Below are 14,707 nucleotides of genomic sequence, written 5' to 3' on the forward strand. Positions count from 1 at the left end.
TCATGTTTGCCAACTCTGATTTGGCATGAAGTTATAATTTTACAATTGTATGGTAAAATTGAAATTTTTATTTTCTGCAACTGGTATTCCTCAGCCTCAATGCACAAATTTGCCCGAAGACACTCTGGAATTATGTGGAGCTGTTTTAACCATTGTGAGTAGCAGATGGTTAATAATGTTTATTAACATTAGCTAACTAACGTTCATTGATACTTTAATGCATAACCTATGTACTAACATTGGTGTTGTGAATTGCTTGACTACCTCACTGGAAGAGGAAGGTATATTTCTTCTGTGTTTATTTCAACTTTTTACAATTTGATATGCAGTTGTCATTTTGTGTATTAACTGAGTGAATAAGGCATCATTCTTAGAAGTGGAGTACCTATATTTTCCAAATGAAGGAAATAGTTAAATTTCTTCTTAACAATTAGAGTTTAAGGTGACCTTACTGGGTACAATGTTCTGATTTATACCAGATGTATACCAAATTTATACCAATGTTACTTTGTTCAACCTCAAATGCATAATTGGTCATTGTTATTGAACACTTTAAAAATCAAATAATTTAAAATACAGGTAGTACACATTTCTCTGAACCTATGATTTTGCTTAACTTTTCAACTTCTGCTTTTCAGCGGACCATACATATTATATTTTAAGTAATATTTTTCAAAATGCTGCACTCTGTTTTAGTCTCCTTCTTTCCAAAGTTCATGGATGGGAACAATTCTGCAGATGCTAGCAGGATCCTGGATATTTCATTCAAATAGTCACTGAATGAATGTGAATCTGAACTCTTGAGTGGTTACCTTCAGGGGATTGCAACCTAGGCCAGTCTGATCCTACTGACATTTGTCCATGTACACCTACTCGCACGAACTAGTGATAAGGATCTAGGATTTTAAGTCTCATTTCCTTAGAAGCTAAATGTACAATGACATTGATATCTTGTAGTGAGTTAACATTACACAGACCAAGTACTGAATGTTAGATTCTCCAGTCAGAATAGTTCAGTGCCACAGTGTCCAGTCATTGGCGGAGCTGAAATTATTCACTAACATAATGGAAAGTTGTCAATCTCCTGCCAGTTTTATAAAGATTTGGGCAAGTGATGGGCAATATTTTCCAATTTTAATCCTCATTATTTAATTTTTCAGTATGATGATTAGATTATATATATTGCACATAGATTTTATTTATGGAAGACTTGGTAAGATTATTGCCGTGCTCTAATAGTTCATAAAAGTATTCACCTGAAATAATATAGAATTAATAATGTTATTTTTGTCTTGACCATCAAAGTGCTATGGGTCGAAAAATAGACAAATTTACCATGCAGCTTTTGAAATGCAAATTGCTAACAATGGTTGCTATAGTGATAAATTGCAACTAGCTGCATTCTTAATATTAAGTGGACCTCTATGAAATTCATTTTTCTCTATTTGTGCCTTTTCCTTAAAGATCTTTAAAGCAATGTAAGACTGTACAGGGTTCTAATTCATTTTAATTGCTTCAGGAAGAGGATTTTAGCATATCAAGAACTTGTTCTGAAAATGATGCGCAGCCCTTTCAGACAAGACTTGAAATAATGGAGGAAGATTTAACTGCAAAACAACAAGAGATTGAAGAGCTGAACAGAGAGCTGGAAGAGCTGAGAGGGGTTTTCGGTAAAGAAGGTTTCCAGCAGGTAAATTTTCATTGTTCCCTTTTGTGCATTCCTCCTTCTTTTTAAAGCACATTTGCTTGAGTTATTGTCCTTTCTAAATAAAAAAAAAACTCAGTAAAATATAGAAGACTTTGCTGGACTTAAAAATTTTTCAAATTCCTTTTGATTTAATGCTAAATTAGATTTAATGCATTTTTAGAGTCAAAATGTAAAGTCTGGTTTATACTTCGGTGTAGTGACCTGACTGTTTAAGCATAGTTTGAAAAGAGATGAAGATCATTTTAAATGAAGAAACTGTATTACATTTATCTGATATTGTTTGGACGTATCTCAGGCTCATGGAACTTATAGTTCCTAGTGAATATTCGGCTAATGTTTATATGAATTATTTTGATATAGTTCATTATTGAGATTTACATCTAACATCACATATTCAAAATTTAGAATTATTTGACTGGAAGAGACACCCAATCTAAGAATTTTAATACAATATATTCCAACACATTTCAATTCTATTAAAGAAAGGAAGTTTCCCAATTTAAACTTGCATCTTGTCTTCGTTTTAGAATCTGAAGTGCATTGGAGGTTTACCAAGATGGTGTAGAGCTTATGAAGCTCTATCTCCTAGTACTAAATTTGCTTTACTTGAGTTCACTGGTGCTGCAATTCCTGTTATTGGAATCAAATCACTTTGGTTGTAACAGTAATACAAAACACATTATTCCATATGCAAGATTATGTATGCATGATTTCTATTTTGCTGTATAATGTATAAAATATCCCTTGATGTATGTAGGATATCAAGCCATTTTTAGTTGGGAAGTAATTCCGTTCAAAGTTCATAAGACATAACAATTGAATATTTATTAATTGAATGCTGTATTTATTTTTGTTTATTTTCTGTGCACTTTTCATTTCCTATCTATTGATGAATCCTTTCATCCTAATGCCCTTCTATTTGTGTGGCTGTTTTCAGAGCAACAAAAATATCAGATGTTTCAAATGTATCAAAACCCATTTACTTTAATATTTACATTGAGTCCTTAACTTTTCTGGTTTACATTTGTATTATTTTAAAAGATCATCTAGCAAACTTTCTAAGTCTGTTTCTAAAACATTCACATATTTTCTAAACATATTTGGTAATTCAGTTCCCTCTTATGTCTCATATACATGCCATCCCTCAGTGAAGTCTGTATGTGCACTGATGGTGCTTAGCTTTTTTTATTCACTCATGCAATATGAGTGTCGCTGGCTAGGCCAGCATTTGTTGCCCATCCATATTTGCTGTTGAATTTAACTGGGTGGCTTGCTTGGCCCATTTCAGAGGATGGTTAAGAGTCAACAACATTGCTGTAGGTTTGACCAGAAGGATGGTCTTTCCCGAAACTGAATTTTGTGAACGTGACGATGTGTTTTCACAAAATCGATGATAGTCATTATTGTTAGACTTTTAAATTCCAACTATTTTAATTGAATCAGTACAGTGGTCATGGGATTTGAACCTCGGTCCCCAGAACATTACTCTGGGGTTCTAGATTACTTAAGTAGCCACAATTTTACTAGGCCATTATGACCCCACCACCAATCATGTAACTATCATCTTGATCTCTTTAAATTGTCAGCTTGTTTATCTGACATGTAATATTAAGTGAGCAAAGATGTGTGTCAGTGAAATATAGGAAAAACTGGAGCTATTGTATTTTCAGCTCTCGCCAGAGACACAACTCCCCTACCAGTAAATTCATTGCCTCCTCCTTGGAATTCTCTGAAGCTGAACTTTTCGCAAACCTAGTGTCATATTTGACCCCAAGAAGTGCTTTCAACCCCACATCCACACCTTAAGAACATAAGAAGCAAGAGCCTGTTCCCGATAGAACATCTACTTCTGCCTCAATTTCACTGCTGCTGACACTGTCACTTGTGCCTTTGTTACTTCTGTATGTGACTCTTTTAATGTACTTGTGGCTGGGTGCCCACAACCTCTCTAAAGTAAATCTGAGGTCACTCAAAACTTTGCTTCCCATATTCTAAGAGAGGAGAATGCAGAGATGCATCAGTGTGATTTTGACAAGCTGAGTTAGTGGACAAATACAAAGCAGATGAAGTATATTGTGGACAAATGTAAAGTTATCTAATTTGGTAGTAAAAGTTGGAGAACAGATTATAATCCGAATGGCGATAGATTAGGAAGGAAGAGGAATGTTGACCTTCATAGTGTTTAGATTTGAGTATGGGAGCAGGGATGTCTTTCTATAGTTGTACAGGGTTTTGGTGAGACCATACCTGAAGTCTCATGCACAGTTTTGGCCTCCTTATCTGAGGAAGGATGTTCTGACTAGGGAGGGATTGCAAAAAAGGATTTTCAGATTGATTGCTGGGATTACCAGACTGACCTATGAAGAGAGAGTGGAGTTTAGAAGAATGAGGAGCATCTCGTAGGAACCTATAAAATTCTAACAGGACTAGACGGGGCAAATGCAGAAAGTATGTTCCGAATGACCACATATTCCAGAATCAGAGGTGACAGTCATAGGATGTTTGGTAGGCCATTTAAGATTAAGATGAGCAGAAATTTGTTGTCCCAGAGGGTGGCAGCCTTTGGAAATTTCTGCCACAGAACGCGCTTGCGACCAAAGCATTGAATGATTTCAAGGAAGAGTTGGATACAGTTCTATGGGCAAAAGGGCTCAAAGGATAAGTAGAGAAAACAGGCAAAGGGTACTGAGTTGGATGATCAGCCATAATCATGTTGACTGGCAGATCAAGCTCAAAAGGCTGAATTTTGTCCCAATTTTCTATGTTTCTCTGTAACACTCATCTTTCTCTCTGGGCTCATTGATCTTCACTGGATCTTAAATTTCAAAATTCTAAGCCTTTCAAATCTCTTCATACCCTGACATCTCTGCCAGCTATGTAATCCCTTCCAGTCCGACAATCCTCTTGGAGATAGTAGGAACTGCTGATGGTGGAGTTTGAGATAACAAGGTGTGGAGCTGGATGAACACAGCAGGCCAGGCAACACCAGAGGAACAGGAAAGCTGTTGGTTCGGGTCTGGACCCTTCTTCAGAAATGGGGTGGAGGGGTGAAGGGGGCTCTGAAATAAATAGAGAGGTGGGGGCGGTGATAGAAGGTGGATGGTGGAGCAGATAGGTGGGAGAGAAGATGGACAGGTCAAAGAGGCGGGGATGAAGCTAGAAAAGGTGAGTGTAGGTAGGAAGTGGGGGTGGGGGTGGGGGTTGGTCAGTGAGGAAGGAGGGGCGGATAGGTAGGAGAGAAAATGGACAGGTCAAGGAGGCGGGGATGAGATGGGGGTGCTGGTCTTGGAATGAGGTCGGGGATGGGGAGATTTTGAAGCTTGTAAAGTCCACATTAAGACCATTGGGTTGTAGAGTTTCAAGGCGGAATATGAGGTGCTGTTCCTCCAGTTTCCGGGTGGCGTCATTGTGACACTGGAGGAGGCCCAGGATGGACATGTCGTCCAGGGAGTGGGAGGGGGAGTTGAAGTGGTTTGCGACTTGGAGGTGTTGTCGTTTGTTGCGAACTGAGCGTAGGTGCTGCACAAAGCGGTCTCCAAGCCTCCACTTGGTCTCCCCGATGTAGAGGAGGCCACATCGGGATTAGCGGATGTGCAGGTGAACATCTGTTTAATGTGGAAGGTTTTTTTGGCGCCTGGGATGGAGGTGAGTGGGGAGGTATAGGGGCAGGTGTAGCACCTCCTGTGGTTGCAGGGAAAGGTGCCGGGCATGGTGGGGCTAGTGGGGAGTGTTGAGCAGACGAGGGAGTCATGGAGAAAGCAGATAAGGGTGGGGAGGGAAATATATCCTTCGTAGTGGGGTCAGATTGCAGGTGGCGGAAGTGGCGGAGAATGACGTGTTGAATCGGAGGTTAATGGGTGATACGTGAGGACAAGGGGAATTCTGTCACTGTTTTTATTGCGGGGAGGGGGTGTGAGGGCTGACGTGCGGGAAATGCAAGAGATGCGGTCAAGGGCATTTTTAACCACTGGGGGTAAAATTGCAGTCCTTGAAACACAAGGACATCTGGGATGTCTGGGAGTGGAACGCCTCATCTTGGGAGCTGATGCGGCGGAGGCGGAGGAATTGGGAATAGGGGATCGCATCCTTGCAGGAAGGTGAGTGAGAGGAGGTGTAGTCTAGGTATCTGTGGGAGTCGGTGGGCTTGAAATAGATATCAGTTTCAAGGTGGTTACCAGAGATGGAGACAGAGAGGTCCAGGAGGGAGAGAGAGGTATCAGATGGTCCAGATGAACTTGAGGTTGGGTGGAAGGTGTTAGTAAAGTTGAATAACTGTTCGAGCTCCTGGTGAGAACATGAGGTGGCACCGATACAGTCATCGATGTAATGGACCAAGAGGTGGGGGCTAGTGCCAGTGTAGCAGCAGAAGAGGGACTGTTCCCGTATCCTACAAAGAGGCAGGCATAGCTTGGGCCCATGCAGGTACCCATGGCCACCCCTTTCGTCTGTAGGAAGTGGGAGGAGTTGAAGGAGAAGTTGTTAAGGGTGAGGACGGTTGGGCGGATAAGGGTAACGGTGGAGGGGGACTGGTTGGGCCTGCAGGAGAGGAAGAAGCGGAGGGTTTTTAGGCCATCTGCATGGGGAATGCAATATATAGGCATTGGATGTCCATGGTGAAGATGAGGTGTTGGGGACTGGGGAATCGGAAGTTTTGGAGGAGGTGGAGGACGTGGGTGGTGTCCCGGACATGGGTGGGGAGTTCCTGGACCGGGGGGAGAAAATGGAGTCGAGATAAGTAGAGATACGTTTGGTGGGGCAGGAGCACGCAGAGACAATGGGTTGGCCAGGGCAGTCGGGTTTATGGATTTTGGGAAGGAGATAGAAACGGGCGGTGCGGGAGTTGGGGAATGATGAGGTTGGAGGCTGTGGGTGGGAGGTCACATGAGGTTATGGACGGTTTGGGAGATGATGTTTTGATGGTCAGGGGTGGGGTCATGATCAAGGGGGCGGTAGGAGGAGGTGTCAGAGAGTTGGCACCTGGCCTTGGCGACGTAACGGTCAGTGCGCCATACCACAACTGCACCTCCCTTGTCCGCGGGTTAGTTAGTGAGGTTAGGGTTGGAGTGGAAGGAGCGGAGAGCTGCATGTTCTGTGGGGGAGAGGTTGGAGTGAGTGAGACGGGTGAGGAGGTTGAGGCAATCGATGTCAACAATCCTCTTGTTTCTTTGTTTCTTTGTTTCTTAAATTCTGACCTCTTGACAAAATCTGATTTTAATCATTCACTAATTATGACCATGACTTCAGCTGCCTGGGCCCTAAGTACTTGAATTCCCTCCCTAAGCCTTGCTGCCTGTCTTTACATCTTTGAAGATGTACCTTCAAGTCTACCTATTTGACCAGGCTTTTGTTCATCTGCCCAAGTATGGCCTTGTATGGCTCAGCGCCATTCATTTTTTCATGATACTTCAGCAAAGCACATTGATATTTTATTATTTTAAACGCACTGTATAAATGCACATTCTGTTGTTAATTTTGTTTTTATTTATTGATGGGATGTCAGTGTTGCTGGATAAGCCAATATTTATTGTACATCCCTAACTGCCCTCTGAGCAGTTAAGAGTCAACAACATTGCTGTGTCTGGAGTCACATGTAGGCCAGAACAGGTAAACACAGCAGTTTTCCTTCCCTAATGATATTAGTGAACCATGTGAATTTTTATACCAGTTGGCAATGTTTACATAGTCACCATTAAGCTAGCTTTTTGTTGTTTATTTTTAACATCAATCTGGTGTTACTAGTGTCATGACATTGCCACTACACCATTGCCTGGATGTTAATGGAGATACGTTTTTGTGATTAGATAATACACGCCTCTGGGTCCTTTGAGCCTTCTCCACCATTAGAGTCATAGAGTTATATAGTACGGAAACAGGTCCTTCAACCCAATTCATCTGTGCCAACCAGGTTTCCTAAACTGAACTAGTTCCATTTGCCTGTGTTTGGCCCATATTCCTTTAAACCTTTACTATCCATTTACCTAACCAAATGTCTTTTCAATGTTGTAATTATACCTGTCTCTACCACTTCCTCTGGCAGCTCATTCCATATATGCACCACTCTCTGCATGAAAAAGTTGCCCCTCTGGCCACTGTTAAATCTTTCCCCTCTCAGCTTAAACCTATGTCCTTTAGTTTTGGACTCCTCTACCCTCGGAAAAGACCTTGGCTAGTCACCTTATCTGTGCCCCTCATGACCTTATAAACCTCTATAAGGTCACCTCTCAGCCTCCTGTGCTCCAAGGATAAAAGTCCTAGCCTATCTAGCCTCTCCTTTTCCAGTTTAGTAACATCCTTCCTGTAGCAGGGCAACCAGAATTGTACGCAGTACTCCAAATGTGGCCTTACCAATGTCTTGTACAATTGTGACATGACATCCCAACTCCTGTACTCAGTGGTCTGGCCGATGAAGGCAAACATGCCAAATGCCTTCGCTCCCTTCCTCCGAAAACGCGCTTCCCGACGTCCCGGCGCTCTCACACTCGGTCACTCGGTGGCAGGCGGCCTCCGAGACTCGGGGGCAGAGTTTGAAGCCCGCACCGACCTTCCTTCCGCCCCAGGCAGAGATTTGCGCTTTCAAAAAACTGTGTATCTGCACCCCTAGGTCCCTCTGTTTGACAACACTGCTCGGGGTTCTCCCATTAACTGTGTAAATCCTGCCCTGGTTTGTCTTACCAAAATACAATATCCTTCATTTATCTAAATTAAACCCCATCTGCTATTCCTCAGCCCACTGGCCCAGTTGATCAAGATTCAGTAAGAATATGGCTGATTTTATTGCTCTACATTCCCTCCTATACCGGATAACGAATTCCACCAACCTCCCCCTTGCTAACCAAGAAGCTACCTACTTCGGCCTTCAAAATATTCAAAGATTGTTTCTACTGCCTTTTGAGGAAGAAAGTCTCACAGACTCATGACCCTCTGTGAGAAAAATAATACTGCTTCTCTCTGTCATAAATGGATAACCACTTATTTATAAACTGTGACCCTCTATTTCTGGACTATTCCAAAGCGGAAATATACTTTCCACATGCATCTGTTCATGGTGAAGATATTGTTCAGCAAGTCTTCATACTCTCCGTGGTGTTGAGGGCACTGTTGTCTTGTGTGAATAAGGTGAAAGTTAGTAAGGCTTCCATGTTGTACTGCACTGCTGCACTGCTCTTTGGTTCCACTGCTTATGTACTTATCTAAAACCTGCATTTTTGAGGGATCCAAAGCTGAGATGAAGAAGAAGATTCCTATGACATGCATACACGTGACAGATAAAGCTAAGGAAGCTGATGAGTGGCACCTTCAGTAGAGTGCTTGCCAATCTGTCATTCAAATGTGCCCTTTTTCGAACAAGATCATTTAGGCTTTTCCTGCATTGGCCCCATTCCTTTGGATACGCTATTGCTGCTCACCTGTTCTACCTCCTTCCAGGTCTCTCTGTCAGCTAAAGGAGCTTTTCTGTGGCCATGACCAGGAAGCAAGGTATCAGTGCACTCAGATTATAGAATCCCTATAATGTGGAAACAGGCCCTTCGGCCCAACAAGTCCACACTGACCCTCAGAGCATCCCACCCAGACCCATCACCCTATACCCCACCTAATCTACGCATCCCAGAACACTATGGGCAATTTAGCATGGCCAATTCACGTAGTCTGCACATCTTTGGACGTGGGAGAAAACTGGAGCGCCCGGAGGAAGCCCACGCAGATACGGGGAGAATGTGCAAACTCCACACAGACAGCCGCCCAAGGGTGGAACTGAACCCGGGTCCGTGGCGCTGTGAGGCACTTGTAGACAATGTAGAGGATTTTACACAACTTTGCAGAGAAGAAAACTCTGTGACAGTCATGGGCTCGTCTCGTTAGATTTCGGATGGGATTTTTAATGCTGAATACCCGGAAGTACTGCTTACAACAAATTAATTTGCAGATTTACAAACTTTCATAAAAATCCTGTAAAATGAATTGCAACTCCAACAGGTCTTTAAATATATTTCCAGCTCCTGCACTTCCATCACGTATAGGCTTTCTTAAGGTGAGAATTGCCTTATGAGTTTTTGAGAAGATTTGTAGCTCGGTTTGTGGATGCGGTTGTAGACATGCTCACTGAGCCAGTAAATTTGGTTGCAGACGTTTCGTCACCCTGCTGGGTAACATCGTCAGTGCTCCTCCGGTGAAGTGTTTGTATTCTGTCCTGCTTGTTATTTATATGCCTCTTTTTGCTGGGGTGGTTGGCATTACTTCTGGTTCTGTTTTTCAGTGACTTCTATATCGGGTCCAGTTCAATGTGTTTGTTGATGGGAGTTCCGGTTGGAATACTGGGCCTCCAGGAATTCTCTGGCATGTCTGTGTTTGGCTTGTGTGATTATGGATGCGTTGTCCCAGTCGAATTTGTGTTCTTGTTTGCCCATGTGTATGGAGACCAGTAAATTTGGTTCTGTCTCTTGTTGGCTAGTTGGTGTTTGTGTACTCTCATTGTCAGTTTTCTTCCAGTTTGGCCTATGTAACATTTTTCACAGTCCTTACATGGTATTTTGTACATTACATTAGTTTTATTAGTTGTGGGTATGGTATCCTTTATGTTTGTCAGTAGCTATCACAGGGAGGTTGTTGGTTTGTGGGCTACCCTGATACCTAGGGGTCTGAGTAGTCTTGTGGTCATCCCTGATGACTAGGGTGACTAGTGTGTCTGGCCATGTTGTGTCGTCTTGTTGTGGCCTGTCGCAGAGGTAAAGGTGGATTGTGCTTTTTAGATATCCATTCCTGTTAAAACTCCATATAAGTGCTGTTTGTTTGAATATAAGGCTGTTGAAGAACTGAATCAAAACAACCCTGAAGAAATTACATGGAGATATCAGCAAGACAGACTACCAAAAAATGAAGCCAGAGGGATCCAACACACCCTGCTTCTATGGACTCCCCAAGGTACACAAGCCAGGAGTCCTCCTCAGACCCATTGTCCCATTACCAGGCATATAGATTAGCCAAAAAACTACAATGGAAACTGAGGTACTTGATTGACAACAATACCTACTCCACCCAGTCCTCCCAAGAATTTCTCAACATCATCAAGGACACCAGAATAGAACAGGACAAGATAATGATATCCTTCGATGTGACAGCACTATTTACATCCATAAACATTGACCTAGCTAAAGAGACAATTGCCGCACTGCTGGATGAATCAGGAAGGCAGGCACCCCACGACTCCAACAGCATCAACAAGGACAGCACCCTGAAACTGCTGGATCTGTGCCTCAATACCCACTTCACCTTCAATGACCGTACATTCAAACAAATCGACATAACACCAATGAGTCCCCAATATCAGGACTGATTGCAGAAGCAGTAATGCAAAGGTTAGAACAAACAGCGCTCCCCACTATACAACCCAAACTCTGGGTCTGCTATGTAGATGACACCTTTGTGATTATCAACGCACAAGACTAGAAGAAACCCACCAACAATTAAACAACATCTTCACCAAAATAAAATTCACAAAAGAAGAAGAGAACAATAACCGACTACCCTTCCTAGGCATAATGATAGAACATAAGAACAACAGGGAACTCCACACTAGAGTATACAGAAAGACCACACATGCAGACCAGATACTTAATTACACCAGGAACCACCCCAATACCCATAAAAAGAGCTGCATCAGGACATTATTCAAATGGGCCACAACACACTGCAGCAATCCAGAATTGCGCAAAGCAGAACAGGAGCACTTTTACGGAATTTTTAAAGGAATTGATACCCAAAAAGCACAATCTGTCATTACTTCCTCGACAAACCACAACAAGAAGACATAACCTGGCCAGACACTAGTCACCCTACCGTACATCAGAGACATATCAGAGATGACCACAAGATTACTCAGACCCCTAGGTAACATTGTAGCCCACAAACAAACAACCACCCTGCGACAGCTACTGACGAATGTAAAGGATCCCATACCCACAACCTATAAAACTAACGTAATATACAAAATATCATGTAAGGACTGTGAAAAACATTACATAGGCCAAACTAGAAGAAAACCGAAAATAAGGATACACAGACACTAACTAGCCACCAAGAGACACGACCAATTCTCACTGGTCTCCATACACGCTGACAAACAAGGGCACAAATTTGACTGGGACAACACATCCATAATAGGATGAGCCAAACAGAGACATGCCAGAGAATTCGTGGAGGCCTGGCATTTCAACTGGAACTCCATCAACAAACACATTGAACTGGATCCAATATAGAAACCACTGAAAAACAGAACCAGAAGTAATGCCAACCACCCCAGCAAAAAGAGGCGTATAAATAACAAGCAGGACAGAACACTAACCGTTCACGGGAGGCGCACTGACGATGTTACCTAGCAGGTGATGAAACGTCTGCAATCAAACACACCGGCTCAGCGAGCAAGTCTACAACCTCATCCACAAACCGAGCTACAAATCTTCTCAAAAACTGTAGAATTGCCCTATTTTTGACCCACGAACCAGGCCAGATCACCGTGTCTGATTGCTGTCTGCCATGTGAGGCAGGTTCAGCCACTTGTTATGAACCTCCTTCAGATCCCTGATGACTTCCAATCCTACAAGCAGTGCCTGTGGCTGAAATGCTGAATTCAGCCACAGGTTCTGCTGGACCTGCAGTTGTTGGCATTGTTAATATGAGTGTGCAAAACTATGTAGTGACCTAATTGAGCTACTAAAGAATCTTTCTTTTGTTTTTGCTTGGAGCTCCTACTTTCCACTTCCCCTGCCAGTCCTTGTCCCTCATTGCTTCCATCTTGCAAACCTTCATGACAAGCAAGAGTGAGGTAGAGAGAGGGAGATCACAAGAATGGCTGCAAGTGGAGGGGTAGTAGAGAGAGGGCCTCAGACAGAAATGGCAAAGCCAGAGAGTCAGACAAGGAAACGGTAAGCTGGAGGGGTGATGCACCGAGAGTGTGGAGTGATGCCGCAAGCAGGAGGATCTGTGAAGGAGGTTGTGAGCAGGAGAGTTGGTGGTAATTTGCTTCAGGAAAGAGATTAACCATGCTCGGTAAGTATACAAAAACAAAAAATTATGGTAGCACTATTTGGGAAACATGTCTAACTTATTAACCACTCCAAATGAAAATGCATTTATTCGAATGCACCTTAAACAGGCTAGGAGAGTTGTGTATGTATCTGTACCACTCTGTTATCATTGCAATGTCAAAGTAGTAGAAATTTCTAATTGATTGCATTATTTATGTTTTATAATTGTATTCTTTGTAATTCATAGTGCTAGTTATCTTTTATAATTGTATTCTTTACACAGCTACAGGACTTTGAAGCTGCAGTCAAAGCGAGAGATGGTATTATTACTCAGCTTACTGCTAATCTACAGCAAGCTAGGAAAGAAAAGGATGAGATTCTTCAAGAATTTTTGGATTTAACAGAGCAAAGTCAAAAACTACAAATTCAGTTTCAACAGGTAAAATTAATTGTAACTAGTCAAGTTAAAATATTGCTAAAGAAACTAATTTGCATACAGTTGTCCAGGCTGTTAATTTAGCACTCTGATACCACTATTACCAGTTGGGTATAAAGTATTAAGTTGCACCTCCACTCCAGAATACAAACGCACAATCTGCTTATAGTGCAGTTCTGTAGTGAGATACTAACTTTTACGTTGAGATGGATGAACTTGCCATGACGTTATTTTAAGAAGAGCAAGGAATTGACATGGTATTCTGATCAATGTTCCTTCCTCAACCAACACCACATTATAGTAGTGGGGTCAGTTGTCCCATTTGCTTCTTGTGGGGCCTTGCCATGTGTAACTTGATTGTCAGGTATGCTTGCAAAGCAATGCTGACTATACTTAAAATCATCAGCAGTGATGTGGGGTGAAGTGATTTGGGGTATTCTGAAGATTTGAACATAGCTATATGAAGACTTGTACTTTTTGGAGGGGTCTAATTTTAATTGCTACAAGCTAGCATTATTGATTTCCTTGGTAATTTATTGAAAATTGGCAATTAAATTAGAAGGTTGACTTTGAGATAAAAATGATGAATTGGGTTTAATTTACCTAATGAAGGATTGTTCACTTTTTGCACTCCCACTGTTGGAATAACCTCTGATTATTATGGCATTAAACAATGGCTGTTCGTGCTCAGTTTTACTTCTTTGTTGAGTCTTAATCATTGACGGTGCCTGAAGTTCATTTTTCCAAGATGCTCTTACAGGCTCATGGTATTGTCATTCGCCTATTCCTAAATGTTGCCTTTCAGGCAGTTTTGTTATTTCCAGATTTGACTATTCTAATTCTGTCCTGGCAAGGCTTGGGCTCATGTGAATCTCTGTCGCCTATACTTTTACTTGCACCAAGTTTGATCCAGCCATCTTAACCCACGTGCTTTCTAACCTGTATTGACACCTCATTTAATTTAATATACATATCTTTATGGTTAAAACCCTTCGGACTTGCCATCTCTTTCCCTGTAGCATCCTCCAGCCCTACCATTCTTAATGATCTGTGTTTTCCTCCAATTGAAGCCTCTTCCATATCCTGAAAAGCTCTTGCCCCATCATGGATAGTCGTGCCTAGGCCCAGGTTCTGGAATTCCCATTATGTTTGGCAAAGTGCCTTGTGACCTTTTCGCTATGAGTAATGCAAGTTATTGCTGCTATTGGTTGGTAATGACTAATCTGTAGTTTCCATTCAAGGCCCCTACCACTGAACGTATTTCACCATTGACTTTCCAACAGGTGGGCACAGCATTAGAAACATAGAAGCCATTTGACCCCTTGAGCCTACCTCGCTATTCATTGTGATCATGCTGATCATTGAGCTAAATACCCTAATCCCACCAGGACATCACCCCTGCCCCATGTCTGTTCAGCTATAAGAGCTATATATACCTCCTTCTTCTAAACACAATGTTTTGGCCTGAACCACTTTCTGTGACACTGAATTCAACAGGCTCACCACTCTCTGGATGAAGAAATTTCTCCTCCTCCCAGTCCT

The 14,707-nt window shown here is 42.2% G+C and overlaps 1 protein-coding gene across 1 annotated transcript in view; it reads left to right on the top strand.

The window, feature by feature from the left end:
* The window catches only part of akap9 (A kinase (PRKA) anchor protein 9), a 92,494-nt gene that overhangs the window by 42,795 nt on the left and 34,992 nt on the right, over positions 1 to 14,707 (top strand). The window contains exons 5-6 of the mRNA XM_048607914.1: positions 1,520 to 1,690; positions 13,013 to 13,168. Coding sequence (XP_048463871.1) covers positions 1,520 to 1,690; positions 13,013 to 13,168 — 327 coding nt within the window. The remainder of the gene's footprint in view (positions 1 to 1,519; positions 1,691 to 13,012; positions 13,169 to 14,707) is intronic.

Source organism: Rhincodon typus, chromosome 2 (assembly GCF_021869965.1).
Source record: "Rhincodon typus isolate 14 chromosome 2, sRhiTyp1.1, whole genome shotgun sequence".
Taxonomy (NCBI): Eukaryota; Metazoa; Chordata; class Chondrichthyes; order Orectolobiformes; family Rhincodontidae; genus Rhincodon; species Rhincodon typus.